Genomic DNA, 27,105 nt, shown 5'->3' with positions numbered 1-27,105 from the left:
GCCCTAAAGAGCGAGCCGACGGAGGCATCACCGGCCCTAAAGAGCGAGCCGACGGAGGCATCACCGGCCCTAAAGAGCGAGCCGACGGAGGCATCACCGGCCCTAAAGAGCGAGCCGACGGAGGCATCACCGGCCCTAAAGAGCGAGCCGACGGAGGCGTCACCGGCCCTAAAGAGCGAGCCGACGGAGGCGTCACCGGCCCTAAAGAGCGAGCCGACGGAGGCGTCACCGGCCCTAAAGAGCGAGCCGACGGAGGCGTCACCGGCCCTAAAGAGCGAGCCGACGGAGGCTGACCCTGAGATGCCAACGGAGGCATCACTGGTCCTGAGACGCCAACGGAGGCATCGCCGACCGTGAAGAGCGAGCCGACAGAGGCATCACCGGCCCTGAGACGCCGACAGAGGCATCACCGGCCCTGAGACGCCGACAGAGGCATCACCGGCCCTGAGACGCCGACAGAGGCATCACCGGCCCTGAGACGCCGACAGAGGCATCACCGGCCCTGAGACGCCGACAGAGGCATCACCGGCCCTGAGACGCCAATGGAGGCATCGTCGGCCGTGAAGAGCGAGCCGACGGAGGCATCACCGGCCCTGAGCTGTAAATGATGGTGTCATGGGGGTTGATAAACCGACAGGCAGTATTGGTGCTGAGCTGCCAAGAAAGGTGGCAGTGGTGCTGAGGAGTTGATGGAGGCAGCACCAAGGCGAAGGACCTGATAGAGCTAGCGCCACACTGAGGAGTAGATAATGTTTTGGACTTTACAAAGGCTTTTAATGGGTAAATGAAGGTCTGTAAGTCTAGAAAGTAAAGGAGACCATTTTGACAGGCTAATAATCAGGAAATAAGCGTTTTTAGGAATGCACATTCCAGATTATCAGCTGGTCTAACCAGGCTGGCAATCACCCGATATATGAATGAGCAGGTAGCTTCTTCTTTGAATGCAATTATTTATGAAAAAATACTCTTCCTTCTATGTACAGTTTGCTGTAAAAAGACCCCCTGAAACCTGTGTATTATTTGCCCTCCGCAGGTCTTCTCTCATCCCAGACACTGCCCCCGTCTTAGGCCTCTTTCACCCATTTGTTTTTCTCACATACGAGAAAAGCGGATCGATTATTTCCATCAGAGTTTGGTTCGAGTGTCACCAGTTTTTCTCATACGTGGAAAAAAAAAAAAGGTTTCTTCACCTTCTTATTTCTGACAGTGAAAATTGGACCATAGCGGATGTCATCTAAGTGCAATCTGATGCTTTTCACGGACCCATAACTTTTCATCCAATCCTCGCTCTGTCTGCGAAGAATCACAGACATGTGAATGGCCCTATAAACTATCACAGGTACAAGTGATATCCATGAAAACCGCAGACGGCACTCGTACGAGAATATAGGATGTCTGAATGAGGCCTCACTAGTAGCTTTGCCTGTGAAGACACAAGCCACTGAGCTCATTGATTGGCTGCAGCAGTGTGAACTCGAAGTCACCGCTGCAGCCAAGTACTGGAGACCGTGGCAGTGCACAGCACTGAACCTGGGGAGGGTAAAAAAGACAATTCATTTTTTGGAACAAACTATACATATTAGTCTCAGTTCAGACAACTTTTTCTATCACTTCTTAAAAATGGTTGTTCTCAGCAGCACATCACCATGTGTAACCACGATGTGCTGCAGAGAACAGTGGCAGCCTATGCATAGAGAGTGATCATATTAATGATCGTCCTGACTGCACACAGCCTGTCAAAACTGAAAATGACCACCATTCTGCTTTCTTGTAGCAAATTCTTTTTGCCTAGTTTTGGAGAATTTGTGATATTTTTCACGTGAGGTCGGATTTACTTCATTCTAAGATCTTAGAATCAGATATTTCTTATTCTCTGATAAGTTAAATCAAAGAATTCAAAGAGGGTCATCATGTTCAGCCTTTCATGGCCAAATCTGTAATTTCTTTGTCACGTAGTGACGGGACTGTGGGCACCTACCCGATCCTTCAAACTAGGGGCACCATAGGCTATCCCTGTCCACCGGATTACCCCAGATGGTGGAGATGCCGGGGTTTCGTACCTAGCTATGCTCCTATCTTAACCCTTATGTGTTCCCTCCCCACCTAGGGAGATGTGAGGCCGAAGTGTATTGGAAAACACTAACCAGACAGACAGGGGTAAACAGACAAGGATAAAAAAACTACAATCGTGCAAATTTACTCATAAAACATCAGAGTGGGAAACGGGAGTAATAGGAGGCACAAACCAAATTGGAGCGGTTGAGGATAAGCACGCAAACCTACGCCACGCAGCAATCTCCAGAAAAACTCTCTAACCGCCTTCTCCAAACACTCAACTTCTTCAACTCCAAACCTGGAAGTAGAAAAACTATCACTGGCAACTCCCAAGTGCCAGTGATGAGCATATATACCAGAGGGGAGTGGCCAACACAGAACAGCTGAGACAATTCAGGGTGGGGAGCTCCAGGAGATCAACTGAACTGATTAACCCTTGCAATGACAGAGCAAGGAACCCTGCACTGTTTAATAGGATGGTGAAGCAGTTCGTATAACCAGATGCCGTGACCTTCTGGCCCCTCTGTCGCTGTATCCCCGTGACAATCTGTCACTAGATTATCTGTTGTGAGAAAAACACCCAGCCCCTTTATAAATGCAGATATCGAATTGTCAGGATGACTGCTCTTTCTGTAAAAAACCCTTTCCTATTTAGCTGAAAGAATCGCTTTTCCTCTACACATACTGAATGTCTCCTGGTCCTTTGTAAGGTCCTTGGAAGGAATCAGATATGTGCCCGTCCTTTGTACTAACTACATGTATTTATAGATGGAAATAAGATCTCCTCTCGGGCGTTTTTTTTCTGAGCTGAAGGTGTCACATTATGAGAGGTATTCCATCCCGGTAGTTGTCTGGTCGCCAACTAACCAGGGCTGTGGAGTCGGTAAGCCAAACCTCCAACTCCTCAATTTCCATTACTCCGACTACACGACTCTGACTCCCTCAATGTTTAAGTGACAAATTTACTGTAGCACAGATTCATCTCAGCTAAAAGTCTAGACCCTGTGAGGCAGTGACCGAGATCGTATACGAGGGACTTTATATGTCCCCCAGAATGTGTACAGAGACCTATTAAATTCATTGGAGTGCATTGCAGTCACAGACACAGCTGCGGCTGCAATGCAGGAATGAAGGTGAGCAATGACCTGGTCAGGCTACCTGGCTAAGGCAGATTAAGTAAAGCCCGGCAGGGCCTTCATTTCTGGAGGAGGCTACAGGAAGGCAGTGGGGCGGCCTCTTCCCTCCATCCGGGTTTTCCAGTGGCTCTTACCACAGGTCCTTTAAAAGCCCTGCATTGAGGGTTAGTGTTGTTCAGTGTTGGGACCTGCTAGGAGCAGAGCAGGAAGCTTGGTGGGCCTGTGTGTAGCTGAACCTACGCCTGGGAAGACTCTGCACCTGTCAGGCTTTGAGCGGCGCAGCCGTTGCCCACGGCAACCGTTGTTATGGACTGATGTTAACCCGGCTACAAACCAGAGGACTTTCTGTTTTACCCCTGAGTGCTGAATAAAAGCTGTTTATGTTGGACTTGCTTGGGTCACTGCCTCAGTTACTGCACGGTGTGAACACCGCCGCCTTGCAGCTTGGTGGAGAATGCGGGCATTGTGACTGAGGCATACCCCACCGGCAGCTGCATGATCACAATCCGGCCGGCCACCTTTCAGCCCCACCCCGTGGACAAAATGGAGGAGCTGTTAAGGCAATTGGTCCTCACGCAGCGGCAGCAGCAGGAGCAGTTCAAACAGCAGCAGGAGCACACCAATGAGCTGATCGTGCAGCAGCTCACAGCCCTGCGGGAGACGCCGACGACACCAGCCCCGGAACGTCGAGAGGCCCGGGACAAGGTTCACTCAGCATTGAGGAAGATGGGAACGGAGGATGACGTGGAAGCCTTCCTATCTACGAGCTTACAGCAGAGCGGGAAAACCGGCCAGTGGGCAGAAGTGGTGGCTCCGGTTTTGGTCGGCGATGCCCAGAAGGCCTACTTCGACCTCAGTCGGGAGTACGCCCAGGACTACCAGAGGCTCAAAGGTGAGATCCTTGCCCGACTGAGGGTCAATACATACGTGAGGGCTCAGCGCGTATTTTCATGGGCCCATGTGGAGACCCGACCTGCCCGGTCTCAGGCTTATGACCTTTTGCAGCTGGTAAAGAGGTGGCCCTAGCCTGAGTCTTTGACTCCAGCCCAGATGGTGGAGAGGTTGGTGGTCGACCGGCTGGTGAGGACTCTCCCGGCCGCTATTCAACGTTGGGTGTGGCAAGGGGACCCCGGCACCCTCGACCAGGTGGTCAGCCTGATCAAGCGCTACTCAGCCACTCAGGACTTTATCCGGGACTCTGCCCCCTTGCGGCTGTCACGCCGATCCCTGACAACCCGGGAAGAGGGTCGCGTCCCTCTGCTGAGGACAGTCAGCACCGTACCCGTGCTGAAGGGGTACCCCGGAGTGAGAGTGGCAGAAGACCGGTTCCCTCCTAAACGGTCATAAGACCTAACAGTACCTCCACCATTAGGTGCTAGCGCTGTCAGGGGCCGGGACATGTGGTTGCTAACTGCCCCCTGACTACGGAACCCATGGACTGCGGGTATAACCGCCGGGTCTCAATGTACGCCTCGACCGTGTGCACTGCGAGTGCCGACCCTTCGGACAATGAACCTCAACTGAGCCAGGTACTGGTTAATGGGTACCCCACAGAGGCCCTCCTAGACTCGGGGAGCCTAGTGACTTTGGTACATGGGTCGCTGGTGGCAGGAGACAACTCCAGTGGACGGACAGTCGGGGTTGTGTGTATCCATGAGGACCTCCGAGAGTACCCAACCGCAGAGGTAGTTTTGTCCACGCCATGTGGCGACATAAAACATGTGGTGGGGGTGGTAAAAACTCTTCCCTATGGGACTGTGTTGGGAAGAGACTTGCCCCTGTTCTGGACTCTGTGGAAAAACAAAATCCACTCTCTCCCGGTAAAATTCATTACAGGCGCTGTACCCGACGAACCCGAGTCAGGGGTACCTGCCGTAGGGGTGTCCAACCTAGGGACAGAGTGTGAATCCCAATAGGTCAGGTGATGGTCTCACTAAACAGCTGCGACGGGAGGCTCGCTCGCTGGTGCAGCAGAATACCGACGTGTTCTCAGAGCTACCGGGTAGGACTACGGTTCTCCAACATGACATTGTCACCGAACCTGGGGTAAAGGTACGAATCAGACCGTACCAGGTACCCGAAGCCCGGAGGCAAGCCATCACGGCTGAGGTAAAACAAATGCTCCAGTTAGGCGCCATCGAGGAATGACTGAGTGAGTGGGCTAGCCCCATCGTACTGATTCCAAAACCAGACGGATCGTTACACTTCTGCAACGATTTCCGGAAATTAAATGAAGTGTCAAAGTTTGACCTTTATCCAATGCCCAGGGTGGACGAGCTGATTGAGAGACTGAGGCAGGCCCAGTACTTTACCACGCTCGATCTCACCAAGGGTTACTGGCATGTACCTCTCACGAAATCCGCGAAGGAAAAGACCGCCTTCATAACTCCGGAGGGTCTATACCACTATGTGGTCTTACCTTTTGGGTTACATGGGGCCCCGGCTACATTCCAGAGGTTGATGGACATAGTGCTCAGGCCTCATCAGGAGTACATGTCCACGTATCTAGATGATATCATCTTTACCACCAACTGGCATACGCACCTATCCCAGATACAAGCGGTGCCGCGGGGTTAATGGCAAACCCCAAAAAATGTGCGATAGGGCTAGAGGAAGCCCGATATTTGGGGTATGTGATTGGCCGAGGAGTTATCAAGCCCCAAATCAATAAAGTTGAGGCCATTAGAAACTGGTCTAAACCGTTATGGCATCCTTGGGTATTACCACCGGTTTATACCTAATTTTGCTGGGAGAACGGCGGCCCTGACCGATCTCTTGAAAGGAAAAAATCGGTAATGGTTCGGTGGAACCCTCAGGCAGAAGAAGCCTTTCAGTCCATGAAGTTGGCCCTGTGTGGACAGCCGGTCCTCATCAGCCCCAACTTCAAGGAATCCTTCATTGTACAGACAGATGCCTCGGAGGTAGGCCTAGGGGCGGTATTGTCACAAAAAGTGAGTGGTGAAGAGCACCCGGACACCTACTTGAGTAGAAAACTTATCCCGGGAGAGAAAAACTATAGCATGGTAGAGAAAGTGTTTGGCTATTAAGTGAGCCTTGGAATCACTACGTTATTATTTACTCGGACGTCAGTTCCGCTTGGTGACGGACCACTCACCCTTGGTATGGATGAGGAACGCCAAGGAGAGGAATGCGCGAGTCACCAGGTGGTTCCTGTTACTGCAAAATTTCAGTTTCTCTGTGGAACATCGCCCTGGGAAGTCGCAGGCAAACGTGGATTCCCTGTCCCGGGCACCCTGTATGGTGACAAATGTTCAACCCCACAAGTTTGAACAGAGTGAGGGGATATGTGAGGCAGTGGCCGGGATCGTATACGAGGGACATTATATATCCCCCAGAATGTGTACAGAGACCTATTAAACCCATTGGAGTGCATTGCAGTCAGACACAGCTGCGGCTGCAATGCAGGAATGAAGGTGAGCATTGACCTGGTCGGGCTATCTGGCTAAGGCAGATTAGTAAAACCCGGCACGGCCTTCATTTCTTGGAGGAGGTCACAGGAGGCAGTGGGGCGGCCTCCTCCCTCCAACCCGGGTTTTCCAGTGGCTCTTACCACAGGTCCTTTAAAATCCCTGCACTAAGGATTAGTGTTGTTCAGTGTTGGGACCTGCTAGGAGCAGAGCAGGGAAGCTCAGCAGGATGGAGGTGGCTGAACCCACGCCTGGGAAGCATCTGCACCTGTCAGGCTCTGAGCGGCCCAGTGCGGCTGTTGCCCACGGCAACCGTTGTTATGGACTGATGTTAACCCGGCTGTGAACCGGAGGACTTTCTGTTTTACCCGTGAGTTGCTGAATAAAGCTGTTTATGTTGGACTTGCTTCCGTCACTGCCTCAGTTACTGCACGGTGTGAACACCGCCACCTTACAACCCTAAGATCAGGAATAGGACATTTCATAAGTTTCCCAAAGTCTTATGAAAAAATATTCCCCACAAACTGCATTGATTTACTATACCCAATTTATTATATATTTTAGGAGTTGGAGTCGACTCCAACTCCGACTCCACCAAATTGGATACCGACTCCGACGACGCAGCTCTGCAACTAACACGCCAATATACTTTTTGCAGTAGGTGGAGCTCCCAGTATAGATCCTCGCGGTCCCCGCTGCTCCCAGTATAGATCCTCGCGGTCCCCGCTGCTCCCAGTATAGATCCTCGCGGTCCCCGCTGCTCCCAGTATAGATCCTCGCGGTCCCCGCTGCTCCCAGTGTAGATCCTCGCGGTCCCCGCTGCTCCCGGTACAGATCCTCGCGGTCCCCGCTGCTCCCAGTACAGATCCTCGCGGTCCCCGCTGCTCCCGGTATAGATCCTCGCTGTCCCCGCTGCTCCCGGTATAGATCCTCGCGGTCCCCGCTGCTCCCAGTATAGATCCTCGCGGTCCCCGCTGCTCCCAGTGTAGATCCTCGCGGTCCCCGCTGCTCCCGGTATAGATCCTCGTGGTCCCCGCTGCTCCCAGTATAGATCCTCGCGGTCCCCGCTGCTCCCAGTATAGATCCTCGCGGTCACCGCTGCTCCCAGTATAGATCCTCGTGGTCCCCGCTGCTCCCGGTACAGATCCTCGCGGTCCCCGCTGCTCCCGGTACAGATCCTCGTGGTCCCCGCTGCTCCCAGTGTAGATCCTCGCGGTCACCGCTGCTCCCAGTGTAGATCATCGCGGTCCCTGCTGCTCCCAGTATAGATCCTCGCGGTCCCCGCTGCTCCCGGTACAGATCCTCGCAGTCCCTGCTGCTCCCGGTATAGATCCTCGCGGTCCCCGCTGCTCCCGGTTTAGATCCTCGCAGTCCCTGCTGCTCCCAGTATAGATCCTCGCGGTCCCCGCTGCTCCCAGTGTAGATCCTCGCGGTCACCGCTGCTCCCAGTGTAGATCCTCGCGGTCCCTGCTGCTCCCAGTATAGATCCTCGCGGTCCCCGCTGCTCCCGGTACAGATCCTCGCAGTCCCTGCTGCTCCCGGTATAGATCCTCGCGGTCCCCGCTGCTCCCGGTTTAGATCCTCGCAGTCCCTGCTGCTCCCAGTATAAATCCTCGCGGTCCCCGCTGCTCCCAGTGTAGATCCTCGCGGTCACCGCTGCTCCCAGTATAGATCCTCGCGGTCCCCGCTGCTCCCGGTACAGATCCTCATGGTCACCGCTGCTCCCAGTATAGATCCTCGCAGTCCCCGCTGCTCCCGGTACAGATCCCTGCGGCCCCCGCTGCTCCCAGTACAGATCCTCGCAGTCCCCGCTGCTCCCGGTACAGATCCTCGTGGTCACCGCTGCTCCCAGTATAGATCCTCGTGGTCCCCGCTGCTCCCAGTATAGATCCTCGCGGTCCCCGCTGCTCTCGGTATAGATCCTCGCGGTCCCTGCTGCTCCCAGTATAGATCCTCGTGGTCACCGCTGCTCCCGGTATAGATCCTCGCGGTCCCCGCTGCTCCCAGTATAGATCCTCGCGGTCCCCGCTGCTCCCAGTATAGATCCTCGTGGTCCCCGCTGCTCCCGGTATAGATCCTCGTGGTCCCCGCTGCTCCCAGTATAGATCCTCGCGGTCCCTGCTGCTCCCAGTATAGATCCTCGTGGTCACCGCTGCTCCCGGTATAGATCCTCGCGGTCCCCGCTGCTCCCAGTATAGATCCTCGCGGTCCCCGCTGCTCCCAGTATAGATCCTCGTGGTCACCGCTGCTCCCGGTATAGATCCTCGCGGTCCCCGCTGCTCCCGGTATAGATCCTCGCGGTCCCCGCTGCTCCCAGTATAGATCCTCGTGGTCACCGCTGCTCTCGGTATAGATCCTCGCGGTCCCCGCTGCTCTCAGTATAGATCCTCGCCGTCCCCGCTGCTCTCGGTATAGATCCTCGCGGTCCCTGCTGCTCCCAGTATAGATCCTCGTGGTCACCGCTGCTCCCAGTATAGATCCTCGCGGTCCCCGCTGCTCTCGGTATAGATCCTCGCGGTCCCCGCTGCTCCCAGTATAGATCCTCGCGGTCCCCGCTGCTCCCAGTATAGATCCTCGTGGTCACCGCTGCTCCCAGTATAGATCCTCGCGGTCCCTGCTGCTCCCAGTATAGATCCTCGTGGTCACCGCTGCTCCCAGTATAGATCCTCGCGGTCCCCGCTGCTCCCAGTATAGATCCTCGCGGTCCCTGCTGCTCCCAGTATAGATCCTCGCGGTCCCCGCTGCTCCCAGTATAGATCCTAGCGGTCCCCGCTGCTCTCGGTATAGATCCTCGCGGTCCCTGCTGCTCCCAGTATAGATCCTCGTGGTCACCGCTGCTCCCAGTATAGATCCTCGCGGTCCCCGCTGCTCTCGGTATAGATCCTCGCGGTCCCCGCTGCTCCCAGTATAGATCCTCGTGGTCCCCGCTGCTCCCAGTATAGATCCTCGCGGTCCCTGCTGCTCCCAGTATAGATCCTCGTGGTCACCGCTGCTCCCAGTATAGATCCTCGCGGTCCCCGCTGCTCCCAGTATAGATCCTCGCGGTCCCTGCTGCTCCCAGTATAGATCCTCGCGGTCCCCGCTGCTCCCAGTATAGATCCTAGCGGTCCCCGCTGCTCTCGGTATAGATCCTCGCGGTCCCTGCTGCTCCCAGTATAGATCCTCGCGGTCCCTGCTGCTCCCAGTATAGATCCTCGTGGTCACCGCTGCTCCCAGTATAGATCCTCGCGGTCCCCGCTGCTCTCGGTATAGATCCTCGCGGTCCCCGCTGCTCCCAGTATAGATCCTCGTGGTCCCCGCTGCTCCCAGTATAGATCCTCGCGGTCCCTGCTGCTCCCAGTATAGATCCTCGTGGTCACCGCTGCTCCCAGTATAGATCCTCGCGGTCCCCGCTGCTCCCAGTATAGATCCTCGCGGTCCCTGCTGCTCCCAGTATAGATCCTCGCGGTCCCCGCTGCTCCCAGTATAGATCCTAGCGGTCCCCGCTGCTCTCGGTATAGATCCTCGCGGTCCCTGCTGCTCCCAGTATAGATCCTCGTGGTCACCGCTGCTCCCAGTATAGATCCTCGTGGTCACCGCTGCTCTCAGTATAGATCCTCGTGGTCACCGCTGCTCCCAGTATAGATCCTCGTGGTCACCGCTGCTCCCAGTATAGATCCTCGCGGTCCCTGCTGCTCCCAGTATAGATCCTCGTGGTCACCGCTGCTCCCAGTATAGATCCTCGCGGTCCCCGCTGCTCCCAGTATAGATCCTCGCGGTCCCTGCTGCTCCCAGTATAGATCCTCGCGGTCCCCGCTGCTCCCGGTATAGATCCTCGCGGTCCCCGCTGCTCTCGGTATAGATCCTCGCGGTCCCCGCTGCTCCCAGTATAGATCCTCGCGGTCCCTGCTGCTCCCAGTATAGATCCTCGCGGTCCCTGCTGCTCCCAGTATAGATCCTCGTGGTCCCCGCTGCTCTCGGTATAGATCCTCGCGGTCCCTGCTGCTCCCAGTATAGATCCTCGCGGTCCCCGCTGCTCCCAGTATAGATCCTCGCGGTCCCCGCTGCTCCCAGTATAGATCCTCGTGGTCTCCGCTGCTCCCAGTATAGATCCTCGCGGTCCCTGCTGCTCCCAGTATAGATCCTCGTGGTCCCCGCTGCTCCCAGTATAGATCCTCGCGGTCCCCGCTGCTCCCAGTATAGATCCTCGTGGTCACCGCTGCTCCCAGTATAGATCCTCGCGGCCCCCGCTGCTCCCAGTATAGATCCTCGCGGCCCCCGCTGCTCCCAGTATAGATCCTCGCGGCCCCCGCTGCTCCCAGTATAGATCCTCGCGGTCCCCGCTGCTCCCAGTATAGATCCTCGTGGTCTCCGCTGCTCTCGGTATAGATCCTCGCGGCCCCCGCTGCTCCCAGTATAGATCCTCGCGGCCCCCGCTGCTCCCAGTATAGATCCTCGTGGTCTCCGCTGCTCTCGGTATAGATCCTCGCGGTCCCCGCTGCTCCCAGTATAGATCCTCGCGGTCCCCGCTGCTCCCAGTATAGATCCTCGTGGTCCCCGCTGCTCCCAGTGTAGATCCTCGCGGTCCCCGCTGCTCCCAGTATAGATCCTCGTGGTCTCCGCTGCTCCCAGTATAGATCCTCGTGGTCTCCGCTGCTCCCAGTATAGATCCTCGCGGTCCCTGCTGCTCCCAGTATAGATCCTCGCGGTCCCTGCTGCTCCCAGTATAGATCCTCGCGGTCCCCGCTGCTCCCAGTATAGATCCTCGTGGTCACCGCTGCTCCCAGTATAGATCCTCGTGGTCCCTGCTGCTCCCAGTATAGATCCTCGCGGTCCCTGCTGCTCCCAGTATAGATCCTCGCAGTCCCCGCTGCTCCCAGTATAGATCCTCGCGGTCCCCGCTGCTCCCAGTATAGATCCTCGCGGTCCCTGCTGCTCCCAGTATAGATCCTCGTGGTCTCCGCTGCTCTCGGTATAGATCCTCGCGGTCCCCGCTGCTCCCAGTATAGATCCTCGTGGTCCCCGCTGCTCCCAGTATAGATCCTCGCGGTCCCCGCTGCTCCCAGTATAGATCCTCGCGGTCCCCGCTGCTCCCAGTATAGATCCTCGCGGTCCCTGCTGCTCCCAGTATAGATCCTCGTGGTCTCCGCTGCTCTCGGTGTAGATCCTCGCGGTCCCCGCTGCTCCCAGTATAGATCCTCGTGGTCTCCGCTGCTCTCGGTATAGATCCTCGCGGTCCCTGCTGCTCCCAGTATAGATCCTCGCGGTCCCTGCTGCTCCCAGTATAGATCCTCGTGGTCCCCGCTGCTCTCGGTATAGATCCTCGCGGTCCCCGCTGCTCCCAGTATAGATCCTCGCGGTCCCCGCTGCTCCCAGTATAGATCCTCGCGGTCCCCGCTGCTCCCAGTATAGATCCTCGCGGTCCCTGCTGCTCCCAGTATAGATCCTCGCGGTCCCTGCTGCTCCCAGTATAGATCCTCGTGGTCTCCGCTGCTCTCGGTATAGATCCTCGCGGTACCTGCTGCTCCCAGTATAGATCCTCGTGGTCTCCGCTGCTCTCGGTATAGATCCTCGCGGTCCCCGCTGCTCCCAGTATAGATCCTCGCGGTCCCCGCTGCTCCCAGTATAGATCCTCGCGGTCCCCGCTGCTCCCAGTATAGATCCTCGCGGTCCCTGCTGCTCCCAGTATAGATCCTCGCGGTCCCTGCTGCTCCCAGTATAGATCCTCGTGGTCTCCGCTGCTCTCGGTATAGATCCTCGCGGTACCTGCTGCTCCCAGTATAGATCCTCGTGGTCTCCGCTGCTCTCGGTATAGATCCTCGCGGTCCCCGCTGCTCCCAGTATAGATCCTCGTGGTCCCCGCTGCTCCCAGTATAGATCCTCGTGGTCCCCGCTGCTCCCAGTATAGATCCTCGCGGTCCTCGCTGCTCCCAGTATAGATCCTCGCGGCCCGCGCTGCTCCCAGTATAGATCCTCGTGGTCTCCGCTGCTCCCAGTATAGATCCTCGCGGCCCGCGCTGCTCCCAGTATAGATCCTCGCGGTCCCCGCTGCTCCCAGTATAGATCCTCGTGGTCCCCGCTGCTCCCAGTATAGATCCTCGTGGTCTCCGCTGCTCTCGGTATAGATCCTCGCGGTCCCCGCTGCTCCCAGTATAGATCCTCGTGGTCCCTGCTGCTCCCAGTATAGATCCTCGCGGTCCCTGCTGCTCCCAGTATAGATCCTCGTGGTCTCCGCTGCTCTCGGTATAGATCCTCGCGGTCCCCGCTGCTCCCAGTATAGATCCTCGTGGTCCCCGCTGCTCCCAGTATAGATCCTCGTGGTCCCCGCTGCTCCCAGTATAGATCCTCGTGGTCCCTGCTGCTCCCAGTATAGATCCTCGCGGTCCCTGCTGCTCCCGGTATAGATCCTCGTGGTCTCCGCTGCTCTCGGTATAGATCCTCGCGGTCCCCGCTGCTCCCAGTATAGATCCTCGTGGTCCCTGCTGCTCCCAGTATAGATCCTCGCGGTCCCTGCTGCTCCCAGTATAGATCCTCGTGGTCTCCGCTGCTCTCGGTATAGATCCTCGCGGTCCCCGCTGCTCCCAGTATAGATCCTCGCGGTCCCCGCTGCTCCCAGTATAGATCCTCGTGGTCTCCGCTGCTCCCAGTATAGATCCTCGCGGTCCCTGCTGCTCCCAGTATAGATCCTCGTGGTCCCCGCTGCTCCCAGTATAGATCCTCGCGGTCCCCGCTGCTCCCAGTATAGATCCTCGTGGTCACCGCTGCTCCCAGTATAGATCCTCGCGGCCCCCGCTGCTCCCAGTATAGATCCTCGCGGCCCCCGCTGCTCCCAGTATAGATCCTCGCGGCCCCCGCTGCTCCCAGTATAGATCCTCGTGGTCTCCGCTGCTCTCGGTATAGATCCTCGCGGTCCCCGCTGCTCCCAGTATAGATCCTCGCGGTCCCCGCTGCTCCCAGTATAGATCCTCGTGGTCTCCGCTGCTCTCGGTATAGATCCTCGCGGCCCCCGCTGCTCCCAGTATAGATCCTCGCGGCCCCCGCTGCTCCCAGTATAGATCCTCGTGGTCTCCGCTGCTCTCGGTATAGATCCTCGCGGTCCCCGCTGCTCCCAGTATAGATCCTCGCGGTCCCCGCTGCTCCCAGTATAGATCCTCGTGGTCCCCGCTGCTCCCAGTGTAGATCCTCGCGGTCCCCGCTGCTCCCAGTATAGATCCTCGTGGTTTCCGCTGCTCCCAGTATAGATCCTCGTGGTCTCCGCTGCTCCCAGTATAGATCCTCGCGGTCCCTGCTGCTCCCAGTATAGATCCTCGCGGTCCCTGCTGCTCCCAGTATAGATCCTCGCGGTCCCCGCTGCTCCCAGTATAGATCCTCGTGGTCACCGCTGCTCCCAGTATAGATCCTCGTGGTCCCTGCTGCTCCCAGTATAGATCCTCGCGGTCCCTGCTGCTCCCAGTATAGATCCTCGCAGTCCCCGCTGCTCCCAGTATAGATCCTCGCGGTCCCCGCTGCTCCCAGTATAGATCCTCGCGGTCCCTGCTGCTCCCAGTATAGATCCTCGTGGTCTCCGCTGCTCTCGGTATAGATCCTCGCGGTCCCCGCTGCTCCCAGTATAGATCCTCGTGGTCCCCGCTGCTCCCAGTATAGATCCTCGCGGTCCCCGCTGCTCCCAGTATAGATCCTCGCGGTCCCCGCTGCTCCCAGTATAGATCCTCGCGGTCCCTGCTGCTCCCAGTATAGATCCTCGTGGTCTCCGCTGCTCTCGGTGTAGATCCTCGCGGTCCCCGCTGCTCCCAGTATAGATCCTCGTGGTCTCCGCTGCTCTCGGTATAGATCCTCGCGGTCCCTGCTGCTCCCAGTATAGATCCTCGCGGTCCCTGCTGCTCCCAGTATAGATCCTCGTGGTCCCCGCTGCTCTCGATATAGATCCTCGCGGTCCCCGCTGCTCCCAGTATAGATCCTCGCGGTCCCCGCTGCTCCCAGTATAGATCCTCGCGGTCCCCGCTGCTCCCAGTATAGATCCTCGCGGTCCCTGCTGCTCCCAGTATAGATCCTCGCGGTCCCTGCTGCTCCCAGTATAGATCCTCGTGGTCTCCGCTGCTCTCGGTATAGATCCTCGCGGTACCTGCTGCTCCCAGTATAGATCCTCGTGGTCTCCGCTGCTCTCGGTATAGATCCTCGCGGTCCCCGCTGCTCCCAGTATAGATCCTCGTGGTCCCCGCTGCTCCCAGTATAGATCCTCGTGGTCCCCGCTGCTCCCAGTATAGATCCTCGCGGTCCTCGCTGCTCCCAGTATAGATCCTCGCGGCCCGCGCTGCTCCCAGTATAGATCCTCGTGGTCTCCGCTGCTCCCAGTATAGATCCTCGCGGCCCGCGCTGCTCCCAGTATAGATCCTCGCGGTCCCCGCTGCTCCCAGTATAGATCCTCGTGGTCCCCGCTGCTCCCAGTATAGATCCTCGTGGTCTCCGCTGCTCTCGGTATAGATCCTCGCGGTCCCCGCTGCTCCCAGTATAGATCCTCGTGGTCCCTGCTGCTCCCAGTATAGATCCTCGCGGTCCCTGCTGCTCCCAGTATAGATCCTCGTGGTCTCCGCTGCTCTCGGTATAGATCCTCGCGGTCCCCGCTGCTCCCAGTATAGATCCTCGTGGTCCCCGCTGCTCCCAGTATAGATCCTCGTGGTCCCCGCTGCTCCCAGTATAGATCCTCGTGGTCCCTGCTGCTCCCAGTATAGATCCTCACGGTCCCTGCTGCTCCCAGTATAGATCCTCGTGGTCTCCTCTGCTCTCGGTATAGATCCTCGCGGTCCCCGCTGCTCCCAGTATAGGTCCTCGTGGTCCCTGCTGCTCCCAGTATAGATCCTCACGGTCCCTGCTGCTCCCAGTATAGATCCTCGTGGTCTCCGCTGCTCTCGGTATAGATCCTCGCGGTCCCCGCTGCTCCCAGTATAGATCCTCGCGGTCCCTGCTGCTCCCAGTATAGATCCTCGTGGTCTCCGCTGCTCTCGGTATAGATCCTCGCGGTCCCCGCTGCTCCCAGTATAGATCCTCGTGGTCCCCGCTGCTCTCGGTATAGATCCTCGCGGTCCCTGCTGCTCCCAGTATAGATCCTCGTGGTCACCGCTGCTCCCAGTATAGATCCTCGCGGTCCCCGCTGCTCTCGGTATAGATCCTCGTGGTCCCCGCTGCTCCCAGTATAGATCCTCGTGGTCTCCGCTGCTCCCAGTGTAGATCCTCGCGGTCCCTGCTGCTCCCAGTATAGATCCTCGCGGTCCCCGCTGCTCCCGGTATAGATCCTCGTGGCCCCCTCGAGCACGTGACCACATAGCACTCATGGGGAGACCCTGCTTTTTATCACCGGAATGATCCTGTACTTACTACAGGTGATTTATGTATTTTTTTCTCAGGGCCGTCTCCTCATCTGGGGTCTGTGGCTCCATGCTTTATGGACTGCCTGCTATCCTTACTCCCACTGCATGCTGGGAACTAGACTGGGATCAGTTGGAGGCCAACCAAGACAACTTCCACGCCCTGTGTCACTGCCTGCAGGTGGGCATCCCTGTAGACTCGCGCCATGCAAATTCTCAGCTTCTACACAAAGTAATGGGGCATTGTAGGCTGCATAGTATGTGCCATATGGCGGTAGGAAAATAGAAAGGTGGCATCAGCGCCACTATATACACAGGTGATGTATGACGTCAGTATATACCGAATACACAGGTGATGTATGACGTCAGTATATACCGAATACACAGGTGATGTATGACGTCAGTATATACCGTATACACAGGTGATGTATGACGTCAGTATATACCGTATACACAGGTGACGGGATGTACGGGGTCAGTATATACCGTATACACAGGTGATGTATGACGTCAGTATATACCGAATACACAGGTGATGTATGACGTCAGTATATACCGAATACACAGGTGATGTATGACGTCAGTATATACCGAATACACAGGTGATGTATGACGTCAGTATATACCGTATACACAGGTGATGTATGACGTCAGTATATACCGAATACACAGGTGATGTATGGGGTCAGTATATACCGTATACACAGGTGATGTATGGGGTCAGTATATACCGTATACACAGGTGATGTATGGCGTCAGTATATACCGAATACACAGGTGATGTATGGGGTCAGTATATACCGTATACACAGGTGATGTATGGGGTCAGTATATACCGTATACACAGGTGATGTATGGCGTCAGTATATACCGTATATACAGGTGATGTATGACGTCAGTATATACCGTATACACAGGTGATGTATGACGTCAGTATATACCGTATACACAGGTGATGTATGACGTCAGTATATACCATATACACAGGTGATGTATGGCGTCAGTATATACCGTATACACAGGTGATGTATGACGTCAGTATATACCGAATACACAGGTGATGTATGACGTCAGTATATACCGAATACACAGGTGATGTATGACGTCAGTATATACCGAATACACAGGTGATGTATGACGTCAGTATATACCGTATACACAGGTGATGTATGGCGTCAGTATATACCGAATACACAGGTGATGTATGACGTCAGTATATACCGAATACACAGGTGATGTATGACGTCAGTATATACCGTATACACAGGTGATGTATGGGGTCAGTATATACCGTATACACAGGTGATGTATGGGGTCAGTATATACCGTATACACAGGTGACAGGGTGTATGGGGTCAGTATATACCGTATACACAGGTGATGTATGGGGTCAGTATATACCGTATACACAGGTGATGTATGGCGTCAGTATATACCGTATACACAGGTGATGTATGGGGTCAGTATATACCGTATACACAGGTGATGTATGGGGTCAGTATATACCGTATACACAGGTGATGTATGGCGTCAGTATATACCGTATACACAGGTGATGTATGGGGTCAGTATATACCGTATACACAGGTGACAGGGTGTATGGGGTCAGTATATACCGTATATACAGGTGATGTATGGGGTCAGTATATACCGTATACACAGGTGATGTATGACGTCAGTATATACCGTATACACAGGTGATGTATGACGTCAGTATATACCGTATACACAGGTGATGTATGACGTCAGTATATACCGAATACACAGGTGATGTATGGGGTCAGTATATACCGTATACACAGGTGATGTATGGCGTCAGTATATACCGAATACACAGGTGATGTATGACGTCAGTATATACCGAATACACAGGTGATGTATGACGTCAGTATATACCGTATACACAGGTGATGTATGACGTCAGTATATACCGTATACACAGGTGACGGGATGTACGGGGTCAGTATATACCGTATACACAGGTGATGTATGACGTCAGTATATACCGAATACACAGGTGATGTATGACGTCAGTATATACCGAATACACAGGTGATGTATGACGTCAGTATATACCGTATACACAGGTGATGTATGACGTCAGTATATACCGAATACACAGGTGATGTATGGGGTCAGTATATACCGTATACACAGGTGATGTATGGGGTCAGTATATACCGTATACACAGGTGATGTATGGCGTCAGTATATACCGAATACACAGGTGATGTATGGGGTCAGTATATACCGTATACACAGGTGATGTATGGGGTCAGTATATACCGTATACACAGGTGATGTATGGCGTCAGTATATACCGTATATACAGGTGATGTATGGGGTCAGTATATACCGTATACACAGGTGATGTATGACGTCAGTATATACCGTATACACAGGTGATGTATGACGTCAGTATATACCATATACACAGGTGATGTATGGCGTCAGTATATACCGTATACACAGGTGATGTATGACGTCAGTATATACCGAATACACAGGTGATGTATGACGTCAGTATATACCGAATACACAGGTGATGTATGACGTCAGTATATACCGAATACACAGGTGATGTATGACGTCAGTATATACCGTATACACAGGTGATGTATGGCGTCAGTATATACCGAATACACAGGTGATGTATGACGTCAGTATATACCGTATACACAGGTGATGTATGGCGTCAGTATATACCGAATACACAGGTGATGTATGACGTCAGTATATACCGAATACACAGGTGATGTATGACGTCAGTATATACCGTATACACAGGTGATGTACGGGGTCAGTATATACCGTATACACAGGTGATGTATGGGGTCAGTATATACCGTATACACAGGTGACAGGGTGTATGGGGTCAGTATATACCGTATACACAGGTGATGTATGGGGTCAGTATATACCGTATACACAGGTGATGTATGGCGTCAGTATATACCGTATACACAGGTGATGTATGGGGTCAGTATATACCGTATACACAGGTGATGTATGGGGTCAGTATATACCGTATACACAGGTGATGTATGGCGTCAGTATATACCGTATACACAGGTGATGTATGGGGTCAGTATATACCGTATACACAGGTGACAGGGTGTATGGGGTCAGTATATACCGTATATACAGGTGATGTATGGGGTCAGTATATACCGTATACACAGGTGATGTATGACGTCAGTATATACCGTATACACAGGTGATGTATGACGTCAGTATATACCGTATACACAGGTGATGTATGACGTCAGTATATACCGAATACACAGGTGATGTATGGGGTCAGTATATACCGTATACACAGGTGATGTATGGCGTCAGTATATACCGAATACACAGGTGATGTATGGCGTCAGTATATACCGTATACACAGGTGATGTATGGGGTCAATATATACCGTATACACAGGTGACTGGATGTATGGAGTCAGTATATACCGTATACACAGGTGATGTATGGCGTCAGTATATACCGTATATACAGGTGATGTATGGGGTCAGTATATACCGTATACACAGGTGACTGGATGTATGGAGTCAGTATATACCATATACACAGGTGATTTATGGCGTCAGTATATACCGAATGCACATGTGATGTATGACGTCAGTATATACCGTATACACAGGTGATTTATGGCGTCAGTATATACCGAATGCACATGTGATGTATGACGTCAGTATATACCGTATACACAGGTGATGTATGGGGTCAGTATATACCGTATACACAGGTGATGTATGGGGTCAGTATATACCGTATACACAGGTGATGTATGGGGTCAGTATATACCGTATACACAGGTGACTGGATGTATGGAGTCAGTATATACCGTATACACAGGTGATGTATGGCGTCAGTATATACCGTATATACAGGTGATGTATGGGGTCAGTATATACCGTATACACAGGTGATGTATGGGGTCAGTATATACCGTATACACAGGTGACTGGATGTATGGAGTCAGTATATACCGTATACACAGGTGATGTATGGCGTCAGTATATACCGTATATACAGGTGATGTATGGGGTCAGTATATACCGTATACACAGGTGATGTATGGGGTCAGTATATACCGTATACACAGGTGACTGGATGTATGAGGTCAGTATATACCGTATACACAGGTGACTGGATGTATGGGGTCAGTATAAACCGTATACACAGGTGACTGGATGTACGGGGTCAGTATATACCGTATACACAGGTGACGGGATGTACGGGGTCAGTATATACCGTATACACAGGTGACGGGATGTATGGGGTCAGTATATACCGTATACACAGGTGATGTATCGGGTCAGTATATACCGTATACACAGGTGACGGGATGTACGGGGTCAGTATATACCGTATACACAGGTGACGGGATGTATGGGGTCACTATCTACCGTATACACATGTAATGGGATGTATGAGGTCAGTATATGCCGTATACACAGGTGACTGGATGTATGAGGTCAGTATATACCGTATACACAGGTGACTGGATGTATGAGGTCAGTATATACCGTATACACAGGTGACTGGATGTATGGGGTCAGTATAAACCGTATACACAGGTGACTGGATGTATGGAGTCTATAAGCCGTAATCACAAGTGACAAGATGTGCAGGATCAGCGTATACATCGTATAGACAGGTGATGAGATATGGGGGGTCAGTATATACCGTATAGACAAGAGACGAGATACGGGGGGTCAGTATACATTGCAGTCCACGCTTGCTTCCTGAGGAAATACAGCCTCCACTTTTTTCTCTCTCTCGTGCGTGACCTCCACTTTTCTTTCTCTCTTGCTGGAGCTCCACTTTTCTCTCTCGCGCCACCTCCACTTTTCTCTCTCGCGCCACCTCCACTTTTCTCTCTCGCGCCACCTCCACTTTTCTCTCTCTCTCGCCACCTCCACTTTTCTCTCTCGCGCCACCTCCACTTTTCTCTCTCTCTCGCGCCACCTCCACTTTTCTCTCTCTCTCGCGCCACCTCCACTTTTCTCTCTCTCTCGCGCCACCTCCACTTTTCTCTCTCTCGCGCCACCTCCACTTTTCTCTCTCTCGCGCGCCACCTCCACTTTTCTCTCTCTCGCGCCACCTCCACTTTTCTCTCTCTCGCGCGCCACCTCCACTTTTCTCTCTCTCGCGCGCCACCTCCACTTTTCTCTCTCTCTCGCGCCACCTCCACTTTTCTATCTCTCTCGCGCCACCTGCACTTTTCTCTCTCTCTCGCGCCACCTGCACTTTTCTCGCTCTCTCGCGCCACCTCCACTTTTCGCTCTCTCGCGCCACCTCCACTTTTCGCTCTCTCGCGCCACCTCCACTTTTCGCTCTCTCGCGCCACCTCCACTTTTCGCTCTCTCGCGCCACCTCCACTTTTCGCTCTCTCGCGCCACCTCCACTTTTCGCTCTCTCGCGCCACCTCCACCTTTTGCTCTCTCGCGCCACCTCCACCTTTTGCTCTCTCGCGCCACCTCCACCTTTTGCTCTCTCGCGCCACCTCCACCTTTTGCTCTCTCGCGCCACCTCCACCTTTTGCTCTCTCGCGCCACCTCCACTTTTTGCTCTCTCGCGCCACCTCCACTTTTCTCTCTCTCGCGCCACCTCCACTTTTCTCTCTCTCGCGCCACCTCCACTTTTCACTCTCTCGCGCCACCTCCACCTTTTGCTCTCTCGCACCACCTCCACCTTTTGCTCTCTCGCGCCACCTCCACCTTTTGCTCTCTCGCGCCACCTCCACCTTTTGCTCTCTCGCGCCACCTCCACTTTTTGCTCTCTCGCGCCACCTCCACTTTTTGCTCTCTCGCGCCACCTCCACTTTTCTCTCTCTCGCGCCACCTCCACTTTTCTCTCTCTCGCGCCACCTCCACTTTCCTCTCTCTCGCGCCACCTCCACTTTTCTCTCTCTAGGCTTTTTTGGCAGGACCAAGATAAAATTAGTGTTGCCAAAGCAAGAAAAAATAAATGTGACGGTGAGGGTGCGTGTGGGGATGGGATTTTGAGGGGGGCACAATTTGGGCAGTAATAGACCTCCACCTTTCTCTCTCTCTCTCTCTCTGTACATACTGTGACCTCTATATATATATATATATATATCTATCTATTCCCCCCCCGTGGTCTCCACCTAGCTCTCTCTGTACGTACCGCGGCCTCCACCTATCTCTCTCTGTACGTACCGCGGCCTCCACCTATCTCTCTCTGTACGTACCGCGGCCTCCACCTATCTCTCTCTGTACGTACCGCGGCCTCCACCTATCTCTCTCTGTACGTACCGCGGCCTCCACCTATCTCTCTCTGTACGCACCGCGGCCTCCACCTATCTCTCTCTGTATGTACCGCGGCCTCCACCTATCTCTCTCTGTATGTACCGCGGCCTCCACCTATCTCTCTCTGTATGTACCGCGGCCTCCACCTTTGTCTCTCTGTACATACTGTGACCTCTATATATATATCTATCTATCTATCTATCCCCCCGCCGTTGTCTCCACCTATCTCTCTCTGTACGTACCGCGGCCTCCACCTATCTCTCTCTGTACGTACTGCGGCCTCCACCTATCTCTCTCTGTACGTACTGCGGCCTCCACCTATCTCTCTCTGTATGTACCGCGACCACCACCTACCTCTCTCTGTACGTACCGCGGCCTCCACCTATCTCTCTCTGTACGTACCGCGACCTCCACCTATCTCTCTCTGTACGTACCGCGGCCTCCACCTATCTCTCTCTGTACGTACCGCGGCCTCCACCTATCTCTCTCTGTACGTACTGCGGCCTTCACCTATCTCTCTCTGTACGTACCGCGGCCTCCACTTATCTCTCTCTGTACGTACCGTGGCCTCCACCTATCTCTCTCTGTATGTACCGCGGCCTCCAACTAGCTCTCTCTGTACGTACCGCGGCCTCCACCTATCTCTCTCTGTACGTACCGCGACCTCCACTTATCTCTCTCTCTGTACGTACCGCGGCCTCCACCTATCTCTCTCTGTACGTACCGCGGCCTCCACCTATCTCTCTCTGTACGTACCGCGGCCTCCACCTATCTCTCTCTGTACGTACCGCGGCCTCCACCTATCTCTCTCTGTACTTACCGCGGCCTCCACCTATCTCTCTCTGTACGTACCGCGACCTCCACTTATCTCTCTCTCTGTACGTACCGTGGTCTCCACCTATCTCTCTCTGTACGTACCGCGGCCTCCACCTATCTCTCTCTGTACGTACCGCGGCCTCCACCTATCTCTCTCTGTACTTACAGCGGCCTCCACCTATCTCTCTCTGTACGTACCGCGGCCTTCACCTATCTCTCTCTGTACGTACCGCGGCCTCCACCTATCTCTCTCTGTACGTACCGCGGCCTCCACCTAGCTCTCTCTGTATATACCGCGGCCTCCACCTAGCTCTCTGTACGTACCGCGGCCTCCACCTATCTCTCTCTGTATGTACCGCGGCCCCTACCTATCTCTCTCTGTACGTACCGCGGCCTCCACCTATCTCTCTCTGTACGTACCGCGGCCTCCACCTATCTCTCTCTGTACGTACCGCGGCCTCCACCTATCTCTCTCTGTACTTACCGCGGCCTCCACCTATCTCTCTCTGTACGTACCGCGACCTCCACTTATCTCTCTCTCTGTACGTACCGTGGTCTCCACCTATCTCTCTCTGTACGTACCGCGGCCTCCACCTATCTCTCTCTGTACGTACCGCGGCCTCCACCTATCTCTCTCTGTACTTACAGCGGCCTCCACCTATCTCTCTCTGTACGTACCGCGGCCTTCACCTATCTCTCTCTGTACGTACCGCGGCCTCCACCTATCTCTCTCTGTACGTACCGCGGCCTCCACCTAGCTCTCTCTGTATGTACCGCGGCCTCCACCTAGCTCTTTGTACGTACCGCGGCCTCCACCTATCTCTCTCTGTATGTACCGCGGCCCCTACCTATCTCTCTCTGTATGTACCGCGCCCTCCACCTATCTCTCTGTACGTACCGCGGCCTCCACCTATCTCTCTCTGTACGTACCGCGGCCTCCACTTATCTCTCTCTGTACGTACCGCGGCCTCCACTTATCTCTCTCTGTACGTACCGCGGCCTCCACCTATCTCTCTCTGTACGTACCGCGGCCTCCACCTATCTCTCTCTGTATGTACCGCGGCCTCCACCTATCTCTCTTTGTATGTACCGTGGCCTCCACCTATCTCTCTCTGTACGTACCGCGGCCTCCACCTATCTCTCTCTGTACGTACCGCGGCCTCCACCTATCTCTCTCTGTACGTACCGTGGCCTCCACCTATCTCCCTCTGTACGTACCGCGGCCTCCACCTATCTCTCTCTGTACGTACCGCAGCCTCCACTTATCTCTCTCTGTACGTACCGCGGCCTCCACCTATCTCTCTCTGTACGTACCGCGGCCTCCACTTATCTCTCTCTGTATGTACCGCGGCCTCCACCTATCTCTCTCTGTACGCACCGCGGCCTCCACCTATCTCTCTCTGTACGTACCGTGGCCTCCACCTATCTCTCTCTGTACGTACCGCGGCCTCCACCTATCTCTCTCTGTACGTACCGCGGCCTCCACCTATCTCTCTCTGTACGTAACGTGGCCTCCACCTATCTCCCTCTGTACGTACCGCGGCCTCCACCTATCTCTCTCTGTACGTACCGCAGCCTCCACTTATCTCTCTCTGTACGTACCGCGGCCTCCACCTATCTCTCTCTGTACGTACCGCGGCCTCCACTTATCTCTCTCTGTATGTACCGCGGCCTCCACCTATCTCTCTCTGTACGCACCGCGGCCTCCACCTATCTCTCTCTGTATGTACCGCGGCCTCCACCTATCTCTCTCTGTATGTACCGCGGCCTCCACCTATCTCTCTCTGTATGTACCGCGGCCTCCACCTTTGTCTCTCTGTACATACTGTGACCTCTATATATATATATATCTATCTATCTATTCCCCCCCCCGTTGTCTCCACCTATCTCTCTCTGTACGTACCGCAGCCTCCACTTATCTCTCTCTGTACGTACCGCGGCCTCCACCTATCTCTCTCTGTACGTACCGCGGCCTCCACTTATCTCTCTCTGTACGTACCGTGGCCTCCACCTATCTCTCTCTGTACGTAACGTGGCCTCCACCTATCTCCCTCTGTACGTACCGCGGCCTCCACCTATCTCTCTCTGTACGTACCGCAGCCTCCACTTATCTCTCTCTGTACGTACCGCGGCCTCCACCTATCTCTCTCTGTACGTACCGCGGCCTCCACTTATCTCTCTCTGTATGTACCGCGGCCTCCACCTATCTCTCTCTGTACGCACCGCGGCCTCCACCTATCTCTCTCTGTATGTACCGCGGCCTCCACCTATCTCTCTCTGTATGTACCGCGGCCTCCACCTATCTCTCTCTGTATGTACCGCGGCCTCCACCTTTGTCTCTCTGTACATACTGTGACCTCTATATATATATATATCTATCTATCTATTCCCCCCCCCGTTGTCTCCACCTATCTTTCTCTGTACGTACCGCAGCCTCCACTTATCTCTCTCTGTATGTACCGCGGCCTCCACCTATCTCTCTCTGTACGCACCGCGGCCTCCACCTATCTCTCTCTGTATGTACCGCGGCCTCCACCTATCTCTCTCTGTATGTACCGCGGCCTCCACCTATCTCTCTCTGTATGTACCGCGACCTCCACCTATCTCTCTCTGTACGTACTGCGGCCTCCACCTATCTCTCTCTGTATGTACCGCGACCTCCACCTACCTCTCTCTGTACGTACCGCGGCCTCCACCTATCTCTCTCTGTACGTACCGCGACCTCCACCTATCTCTCTCTGTACGTACCGCGGCCTCCACCCATCTCTCTCTGTACGTACCGCGGCCTCCACCTATCTCTCTCTGTACGTACTGCGGCCTCCACCTATCTCTCTCTGTACGTACCGCGGCCTCCACTTATCTCTCTCTGTACGTACCGTGGCCTCCACCTATCTCTCTCTGTATGTACCGCGGCCTCCAACTAGCTCTCTCTGTACGTACCGCGGCCTCCACCTATCTCTCTCTGTACGTACCGCGACCTCCACTTATCTCTCTCTGTACGTACCGCGGCCTCCACCTATCTCTCTCTGTACGTACCGCGGCCTCCACCTATCTCTCTCTGTACGTACCGTGGTCTCCACCTATCTCTCTCTGTACGTACCGCGGCCTCCACCTATCTCTCTCTGTACGTACCGCGGCCTCCACCTATCTCTCTCTGTACTTACAGCGGCCTCCACCTATCTCTCTCTGTACGTACTGCGGCCTCCACCTATCTCTCTCTGTACGTACCGCGGCCTCCACTTATCTCTCTCTGTACGTACCGTGGCCTCCACCTATCTCTCTCTGTACGTACCGCGGCCTCCACCTATCTCTCTCTGTACGTACCGTGACCTCCACCTATCTCTCTCTGTACGTACCGCGCCCTCCACCTATCTCTCTGTACGTACCGCGGCCTCCACCTATCTCTCTCTGTACGTACCGTGGCCTCCACCTATCTCCCTCTGTACGTACCGTGGCCTCCACCTATCTCCCTCTGTACGTACCGTGGCCTCCACCTATCTCTCTCTGTACGTACCGCGGCCTCCACCTATCTCTCTCTGTATGTACCGCGGCCTCCACCTATCTCTCTCTGTATGTACCGCGGCCTCCACCTAGCTCTTTCTGTACGTACCGCGGCCTCCACTTATCTCTCTCTGTATGTACCGCGGCCTCCACCTATCTCTCTCTGTACGTGTCGCGGCCTCCACCTATCTCTCTCTGTACGTACCGCGGCCTCCACCTAGCTCTCTCTGTACGTAATGTGGCCTCCACCTATCTCTCTCTGTATGTACCGCGGCCTCCACTTATCTCTCTCTGTATGTACCGCGGCCTCCACCTATCTCTCTCTGTACGTGTCGCGGCCTCCACTTATCTCTCTCTGTACGTACCGCGGCCTCCACCTACCTCTCTCTGTACGTACCGCAGCCTCCACTTATCTCTCTCAGTACGTACAGCGGCCTCCACCTATCTCTCTCTGTACGTACCGCGGCCTCCACTTATCTCTCTCTGTATGTACCGCGGCCTCCACCTATCTCTCTCTGTACGTGTCGCGGCCTCCACCTATCTCTC

At 54.6% G+C, this 27,105-nt stretch overlaps 1 protein-coding gene across 1 annotated transcript in view; it reads left to right on the top strand.

The window, feature by feature from the left end:
* M1AP (meiosis 1 associated protein) overlaps positions 1-27,105 on the top strand; it is a 172,987-nt gene that overhangs the window by 93,402 nt on the left and 52,480 nt on the right. The window contains exon 8 of the mRNA XM_073668240.1: positions 16,000-16,141. Coding sequence (XP_073524341.1) covers positions 16,000-16,141 — 142 coding nt within the window. The remainder of the gene's footprint in view (positions 1-15,999; positions 16,142-27,105) is intronic.

Source organism: Phyllobates terribilis, unplaced genomic scaffold (genome assembly GCF_046119375.1).
Source record: "Phyllobates terribilis strain yellow unplaced genomic scaffold, ASM4611937v1 Scaffold_1__5_contigs__length_1240528914, whole genome shotgun sequence".
Classification (NCBI taxonomy): domain Eukaryota; kingdom Metazoa; phylum Chordata; class Amphibia; order Anura; family Dendrobatidae; genus Phyllobates; species Phyllobates terribilis.
The sequence above is the reverse complement of the archived record's forward strand: the minus strand, read 5'-3'. Positions and strand labels throughout refer to the sequence as shown.